Source organism: Gasterosteus aculeatus, chromosome 12 (genome assembly GCF_964276395.1).
Source record: "Gasterosteus aculeatus chromosome 12, fGasAcu3.hap1.1, whole genome shotgun sequence".
In the NCBI taxonomy this organism is placed as follows: domain Eukaryota; kingdom Metazoa; phylum Chordata; class Actinopteri; order Perciformes; family Gasterosteidae; genus Gasterosteus; species Gasterosteus aculeatus.
The window spans coordinates 23,578,575-23,586,957 of record NC_135700.1 but is presented as its reverse complement, the minus strand read 5'-3'; the positions used below and the strand labels follow the sequence as shown (position 1 = coordinate 23,586,957).

Below are 8,383 nucleotides of genomic sequence, written 5' to 3'. Positions count from 1 at the left end.
CGATTACATATGACGTTTTTTTAAAAATGACTTTAAACGCTTTCTTTGTTTGTCTCCCGTCTCGCTTTTCCAAACGTGAAGAGGAGGAAGGTAAAGACGAGCGAATCGATTTCCATCCTTAAAACATTTTCTCCACTGCACTAATGTGACAGCTGCCTGATTTCACCATTAATTTGAAGTGTTTCGACGGCTCTTCATCCAGGAAGCACAAACATCTGCACAGATCTTCTTTCAGTCGCCTTTAACTGTTTTTAGTGATTTAAAGAGGCGATGAACGTTAAGCACATGAGGATCTTATGTGATTATCCGATTAGCTGCGCTGCATTCAGGGTACAGCAGCTCTGTGGGAAAAAAACCCTTTTTTTAATCACTTTTTCACTCGTCTTAACGGAGGCGGAGCTCACGCGTTCACTGACTAACACGCAGCCGCCGGTCGAACGCGTCAAAGTTAAAGGTGACTTGTTTTCCTCTGAGTGACGTTTTGAACGACGCTGTTGAAAAAAAAGAATGCAGAGCTTCTGGACGCTCCGCATTCGCGCTTTCTCGCACGCGTTCCACGAATGTCACCGCCTGACGTCGTCACTGACCTCCTTCACACAGACGTCTTCTAACGGAGGAGGTGGAAAACCGGGGCGATGAAACGTTTCATCCGTCACATTAAAGCGTTTCATCCAATCGGCGATGACGTAACCATCTCCAAAGCTTTGAGTCAAATGGAAATTTTACTAAATGAAAAGTCTTTGTCGACGCCAGCAGCTGCTTTCCACCTCCGCCTCGTTTAACGTGGCTTCTGTGTGAAAGGTCAGCTGACTTCCTCTCACCATCACCATCATCATCATCATGTGTTTCTCTCTCTCCTAACTAAAGTCATCTCTCACTTTCTGTAATGTCAGTGGTCTCCATTAACGGCCTTCTCCCCCCCTCCCCCGGTGGTTTTGGTGCATGCCGCGTGGCCCGTAGCCCAGGAGGAGGTAGTAGAAGTAGAAGTAGCACCTGAGGCCGAGGCCCAGGTGGAAGAGCCAGAGGTAGAGGCCGAAGCCGAGGCCGAGGCCGAGCCGGAGGAGTACCGCGAGGAGGAAGGTACGTGGAACCGCAAAAAAACACTTCAGTTTTTCCCTCAGCATTCCAACAAGGCGCCGAGAAGGTTCCAAAGCGAGGAGGAGACGCCGTACGGGTGTCTTAGGGGCGGGGCGGGCAGGAGGGGGAACGCCTCCGTGGAATGTCCTCAGTCATCACGCCGCTGACACGACAAACAAAAGCATTCTGTGCTGTCGGGTTACAGATGTTTGAATGGTGAAAGGGAGAAGAAGAAAATGTGATTATTTTACATGAGCTGTCCCCTCTAATCTGTCTCCCTCTGTCCACGCTCATGTCCCATTTTGGCAAAGCCAGACAGGATTATGGGTAATATCAGTCATGTAAAAGCTTGGTTCTTCTTCCTCCTCTTTCTGTCCATGAGTAGAGGAAGAGTGGGAGTGGCATTAATCCGCCTGTCCACGTCTTCTGTGGAAGAGTTTTTGTTGGTTTTAAGTTTCTTTGTGATGACGGGCCGATTCCCTGCAGAAGTCCTGACGCCTCCAACGGGTTCTGAACTCACTAAAAGGAAAAACATTAACACATCAGGGTTCTTCATGATGTCATCAGTACCATCGGGCCAGACACTGGAGGAACCAGGCGACATCATGCAGGTTCACAAGAACCTCCTTCAGCTCAGACTAGTCCACTGTAGACAGACCCAGATCCTCCAGCTGAGACCAGTCCACTGTGGACGGACTAAGATCCTCCAGCAGAGACCAGTCCACTGTGGACGGACCGAGATCCTCCAGCAGAGACCAGTCCACTGTGGAGAGACCAAGATCCTCCAGCTGAGACCAGTCCACTGTGGACAGACTAAGATCCTCCAGCAGAGACTAGTTCACTGTAGACAGACCAAGATCCTCCAGCAGAGACCAGTCCACTGTGGAGAGACCAAGATCCTCCAGCAGAGACCAGTCCACTGTTGACAGACCAAGATCCTCCAGCAGAGACCAGTCCACTGTGGACAGATCACGATCCTCCAGCTGAGACCAGTCCACTGTAGACGGACCCGGATCCTCCAGCAGAGACTAGTCCGCTGTGGACAGACTAAGATCCTCCAGCAGAGACTAGTCCACTGTAGACAGACCCAGATCCTCCAGCAGAGACTAGTCCACTGTGGACAGACTAAGATCCTCCAGCAGAGACTAGTCCACTGTAGACAGACCCAGATCCTCCAGCAGAGACCATCCACTGTAGACAGACCCAGATCCTCCAGCAGAGACTAGTCCACTGTAGACAGACCCAGATCCTTCAGCAGAGACCAGTCCACCTGTTTCAAACTGCAGGAACAGAAAGGCGTAGTTCAGCCGGCGGTTGAGTTCTATGGGAACATTTTTTGAGAAATCGACTTAATTCTCGTTCTCACACAATCTGTCCAAACACTACAGAAGGTAAAATAACAAAAGGCGTTTATCTCGTGAATAATCGTTAATCGTTAAGCGATTAAATTAACCCTCAGTGATGTGAGCCGAGCGAGCGAGACGCACGCGGGACTTCTGCAGTGGTTCTGCCTTCATTCCTCACCGTTAAGACATGAACTCTCTGACCCGATGACCTTTGTTCTGCTCTTGCTTTGGACGCTCGCTGCATGCAGACGGCTATGAAGAGGAAGGTACGTCCACCACGTCCTGCGCACCTTCTCCACAACACCAATAATGCACAGCTTTGTCTCTGAAGGGATCAGGCGCAGGGATTCAGTCATGCTGAGTCGTGTCTTTTCTACGGGTGCCTCACGTCTGCTTCTTCTCTGCTTCTTCTCTTCTTTGCATGGTTGTGTCCTTCCAGGGGACGAGGGAGATCCAGATGGTAGTTTGTATTTCCTGCGTTTTTCCACCCGTGTTGTCTGCTGTTGTGTTTTGCTCTTCAGTGTGAGGGTCCCGTATAAACACATGTAGCTAATATCAAACTTTGCTCTCTGTTAAAATGTGTGTTTTTATTCATTTATTATTCACAGTCAATTAACAGTAGTTTACCGTCAAACTCCTTGTTGTGAGAAGTGTGCGATGAGGAAACTCCTCAGTGGTTTACGTGGTGATTTATTACACAACATATTGATCACGTGTCGGGTTTATTGGTTTGATTCACACACTAATGAGCAACCAATTAACACACAATAGGTAGAACACACATAACACAGTGTACACAACGGAGACGTTGGTCTACACAAGATGGACCCCCCCCCCCCCGATCAACCAGCAGCCTCTGCTCTCCTCGTATTCTTGTTTCTGACGAGTTCTCTCTGCTCTCTTCTGTTCCTGTTTTAACTGAACAAGAGGAGAAGCCAAAGTTCAAGTGAGTACGTTTACTCTCTTTTGTTTTTCACGTTGTCGGCACCGTAAAGCTCCGCTGTGAAATGTTCCTGGGAATCTATTATTAGGGATGGAATATGATACTTAAAGCTATGGAGTCAGCCCTGCCGCACCGGCATGACAGCAGGCTGTGACCTCTGCTTCCTAAAAAGGAAGCCAAAGCGTCATCTGTTAAAGCTGCATTCTCTGTAGTGACCACAGGGGGGCGACTCCTCCGGTCCCATAGAAGTCTATGAGAAAATAACAATACAGCATGATGCTCATTTAGTAAATTATGGTCCATTTAGAGTCAAACGGACCATAAAGCAGGGGATGCTTTGGGGCGGGGCTTGGTGTGATTGACAGGTCTCACAGAGACGTATATACGGCGTCTCTACGTCCTCCACATTCAAAATATGGCTACAAATTCGCTGCTTACTTTGCAACGAACACGAGGCTTCAAGGCATCAGTCCACAAACTGGTGGGTGACGTCACGATGACGATGTCCACTTCCTGTTTACAGTTTTATGTTCAGGTGCCCCGAGCAGCTTTTTGGGGCCGTTTTAAGTTACTCGTTGTAATAATAATATTATTCTCCTTCAGACCGTCGGCTCCAAAGATGCCCGACGGGGAGAAAGTGGACTTTGATGTAAGTTGAGTCGTCTTTGTCCCTAATCTCCCTCATCAGACCTCCAACCCTCACATTTACTAACAAGTACTGCACTTAAGTACAAATGTGAGGTACTTTTACTTTAATGACACTTTCTCCTTTGTCCTCTATTACATACTACAAAAAGAGTCTGCAAAATGAAGAAAGCTATTGGCAACTGTTTCCATCATTTTGTTATAATGCTTGTTTTTAATAAGGTTTGGACTGTTTGTTAGTGACAGCCGTCTCCTGTCCGTCCCTCTCAGGACATCCAGAAGAAGCGTCAGAACAAAGACCTGGTGGAGCTGCAGTCCCTGATCGACGCTCACTTTGAGCACAGGAAGAAAGAGGAGGAGGAGCTCCTCGGCCTCAAGGACAGGATCGTGAGTCAACACACATGAGACGTCCACCCGATAACATGCATTTATATACATATATATCTATATGACTTGTGTGTGATGTCGTCTCTGCAGGAGAAACGTCGCTCTGAGCGAGCCGAGCAGCAGAGGGTCCGAGCTGAGAAGGACAAAGAGCGGCAGGCCAGGAGGGAGGTATTCAGAACCTTCCTTCAAGTTACAAACTGTTGTCCAAACTCAGGAGAACAAGAAACAAGAAAGTGCAATTTCCTCAAATAAGCCAATTTACAATTTGCTATAGATGAGTGACGTTACAAGTACAATTTAAGTGCTACAATTTGTTAGTCTTTAGTCGAGGTAGAGTCCGAAGAGGTGTGTCTTTAGTTTGCGGCGGAAGATGTGAAGGCTCTCTGCGTCTTATGGTAGATCCTTATCGTACCTTTACTTATTTTATCATATTGTTTCCTCATTGTGTCCTCATTGTATCCTCGTCGTATCCTTATTGTGTCGTCATTGTATCCTCGTCGTATCCTCATTGTGTCCTCATTGTATCCTCGTCGTATCCTTATTGTGTCCTCATTGTATCTTCATCATACCCTCATTGTGTCCTCATCATACCCTCATTGTGTCCTCATTGTATCCTCATTGTATCCTCGTCGTACCCTCATTGTGTCCTCATTGTATCCTCATCATGCCCTCATTGTGTCCTCATTGTATCCTCATTGTATCCTCGTCGTACCCTCATTGTGTCCTCATTGTATCCTCATCATACCCTCATTGTGTCCTCATTGTATCCTCGTCGTACCCTCATTGTGTCCTCATTGTATCCTCGTCGTACCCTCATTGTATCCTCGTCATACCCTCATTGTGTCCTCATTGTATCCTCATCATACCCTCATTGTATCCTCGTCGTACCCTCATTGTATCCTCGTCATACCCTCATTGTGTCCTCATTGTATCCTCATTGTATCCCCGTCGTACCCTCATTGTGTCCTCATTGTATCCTCGTCATACCCTCATTGTATCCTCATTGTATCCTCGTCGTACCCTCATTGTGTCCTCATTGTATCCTCGTCATACCCTCATTGTATCCTTGTCGTACCCTCATTGTGTCCTCATTGTATCCTTGTCATACCCTCATTGTATCCTCATTGTATCCCCGTCGTACTCTCATTGTGTCCTCATTGTATCCTCGTCATACCCTCATTGTATCCTTGTCATACCCTCATTGTATCCTCATTGTATCCCCGTCGTACCCTCATTGTGTCCTCATTGTATCCTCGTCATACCCTCATTGTATCCTCGTCGTACCCTCATTGTGTCCTCATTGTATCCTCGTCATACCCTCATTGTATCCTCATCCTAGCCTTATTGTATCCTCGTCGTACCCTCATTGTATCCCCATTGTTTCCTCATTGCTTCCTTATCGTATCCTTATTGTGTCCTCCCTACCCATAAGGTATCCCCGTTAAGTTACTCCTAGAACTCCTCTTTGGAAATCCAGTCATATCCTGATGTGTTTAAACTGTGTTCATAGGCTGAGCGGCAGAGGAAGGAGGAGGCCGACGCACACTGGAAGGCGGAGGCAGAAGCCAAGAAGAAGATAGCGCTGAGCAGCATGGGGTCCGGCTATAGCAGCCACCTGCAGAAGGTCCTCTCGGTTGTTCCTGTGATTCCGAACCAGGGGACGACGTGTTGTTTTATTTGTGTTTAAAACGATCGGATTTTGTTTCTAGATTGAGACCAAAAGAGGAAAGAAGCAGACGGAAAGAGAGAAGAAGAAGAAGATCATGACGGAGAGATGCAAACCCCTGAACATCGAGGGCTTCACCGAGGACAACTTGAGGTACTCAACGTTGGACAGACAAGATGAATAGACGAGTAAATAAATAAATGAGCTCACGAGCAGTGAGTGAGGAGTCTGCAGGCAATCAAAATATGACATCATTATATGTTACACAACATGTCTATTTCTGGTGTTGCTCAGAATGTCCCATGAACAGAGGTGTGATGTCTCTAAAACACTGACACACTTATTCATCTAATAGAATAACGACGTTTGCTTCCTGGTTCTGGTCTGCAGGGAAAAGGCGAAGGAGCTGTGGGAGTGGCTTCACAACCTGGAGGCCATTAAATACGACTACTGCGAGAAGCTCACCCGCCAGAGATACGAGGTCAGTGAGGAAGCCTTCTGGGAAAAGGTCCAGTAGCTTTGTTTGTTGCATTTGGGGTACATTGTATGAATCTACCGTAATCTGTATGGAATGAAAATCTAGCCGGTAGGTCCTATAGGTTGAACCTCCTGGGTCACCTGGAGGTGTGCAGGTGAGAAAGTGTCTTTGTCTTCCAGGTCGTCTCCCTGAGGAACCGCATCGACGAGCTGCAGAAACAGTGAGTAAAGGTTACGTCAAGAGGTCAAACTCTGTGTTCATGAAGTAGAACGAATCAGAATCATGTTAAACTTTCTGATGGAAATTGAGGAATATGTGGGAATGTTTTAAAATTCCTTCATATTCCGATGATATCCTTTAATGTTTAATAATGTTTAAACTCAGGAAGATTTCATTCGTAGTAAAATCATCTGGACACTAGAAGGCGATGCAGCTCAAACAAACACCTCCAGAAGTCTTCATTTCTCTTCTCTTGCTTTCTTTTGTATTTAAGCATCTCATACATATTTAAGCATCCGCGCTTCTGTAATATCCAAAGCCTCCCTGCACACATGACGCTGCTTTCTGCACGTTGCGCTTTGCAGCAGCAAGAAGGGAGCCGCAGCGCGCCGCAGGAAGTGAGCGGCTGCTGAGCGATCGTCTGCCCGGAGAAGAGGCGCCTCGCCCCGGCCACAGCGGCCGCCCAGAGCCGGTCCGCTCCCGGAGCTCCGGAGCGGCCAGTCGGTGTCTCTGCCTCTAATGAACACATTTTAAAATGTCGTCACTGTGTTTGTGTAAAAAAAAAACCGAAAAAATATTCAGACAATAAAATGAAATAATGTTGATCACGAAGTTTGTCTCCATCGATCTGCTTGATCAATTGATTATCTTCTAGTTAACAGTAGTTTCCTGCTGAAGGGCTTGTGATTCAATGCAAACAGGTGCATCATGGCTCAGAGGGCTGGATTTCATCTACCTGCAGTACAATAGTATACTAGTATATTAGTACTACAGTGTTCATTTCGCCGACAAAAACTATGACGAAAATGTTTCGTTAAGAACCTTTTTTCCACGACTAAGACGTGACGAAAACGATATAATTAAATAAAAACTATGACCGCGAGTCAAAACATTTGCCGACCTGCTATAGACCTGATCTATAGACCTGTCCTAGGAGGGACATCTATAGACCTGTCCTATGAGAGACATCTATAGGCCTGTCCTATAGGAGGGACATCTATAGACCTGTCCTAGGAGGGACATCTATAGACCTGTCCTAGGAGGGACATCTATAGACCTGTCCTAGGAGGGACATCTATAGACCTGTCCTATAGGAGGGACATCTATAGACCTGTCCTAGGAGGGACATCTATAGACCTGTCCTATGAGAGACATCTAATGGACAACCAAGTACTGCAAGCTAGACTATTATGCAGCTGTAGACACACCACAGGGGGTCCCTGGGCCTGAGAAGGGAAGAAAAGGAGTTTAATGTGGCTGTTAAATGAGACTAAAACAATTACCTTTTAGTCTAGTTTTCGTCGACTAAAACTAAGAAGGATTAAAATGACTAAATGTGACTAAAACTAATTTTTTGTCTAAAGACTAAGACTAAATCAAAAATAGCTGTCAAAATTAACACTGTAGTACTAGTATACTAGTAGTAGTAGTAGTATATACTACAATAGTACACTAGGACATTTTCCTCAGTGTCTCAACGCACTTTGCGTGTGTGTGTCAGCGACGGAGTTCTGTCACTTTGAGGTTTTCAACACTCAGCTTCAGAGAATGAAGCGTTTCACTTAGTGATCGAGGCTCTATGAACATATGAGAAGTAACTGGACGATTCTACTGAGTATAAA

At 46.3% G+C, this 8,383-nt stretch overlaps 2 protein-coding genes across 4 annotated transcripts in view; one reads left to right on the top strand and one right to left on the bottom strand.

Annotated features, from left to right (window-relative positions):
* Positions 1–964: 964 nt before the first annotated feature.
* Positions 965–7,373, top strand: LOC120811305 (troponin T, fast skeletal muscle isoforms). Of its 3 annotated transcripts, XM_040166537.2 has the most exons (12): positions 965–1,080; positions 2,672–2,689; positions 2,863–2,883; positions 3,351–3,369; positions 3,970–4,015; positions 4,282–4,398; positions 4,489–4,566; positions 5,909–6,022; positions 6,108–6,217; positions 6,455–6,545; positions 6,722–6,762; positions 7,127–7,373. In XM_040166537.2, exons 5-12 carry the CDS (start codon positions 3,986–3,988, stop codon positions 7,161–7,163), a joined length of 618 nt encoding a protein of 205 aa, XP_040022471.2. In that variant the 5' UTR covers positions 965–1,080; positions 2,672–2,689; positions 2,863–2,883; positions 3,351–3,369; positions 3,970–3,985; the 3' UTR covers positions 7,164–7,373. The 3 variants fall into 3 exon arrangements, with proteins under 3 accessions (XP_040022471.2, XP_040022489.2, XP_077942038.1); XM_040166555.2 differs by lacking the exon at positions 2,863–2,883; XM_078085912.1 differs by lacking the exons at positions 2,672–2,689; positions 2,863–2,883.
* A 1,000-nt stretch (positions 7,374–8,373) lies between these two features.
* LOC120813354 (myoblast determination protein 1 homolog 1) overlaps positions 8,374–8,383 on the bottom strand; it is a 2,723-nt gene continuing 2,713 nt past the window's right edge. The window contains exon 3 of the mRNA XM_040169331.2: positions 8,374–8,383. This exon is cut by the window's right edge and continues 457 nt beyond it. The gene's annotated coding sequence lies outside the window, so the exon portion shown is untranslated.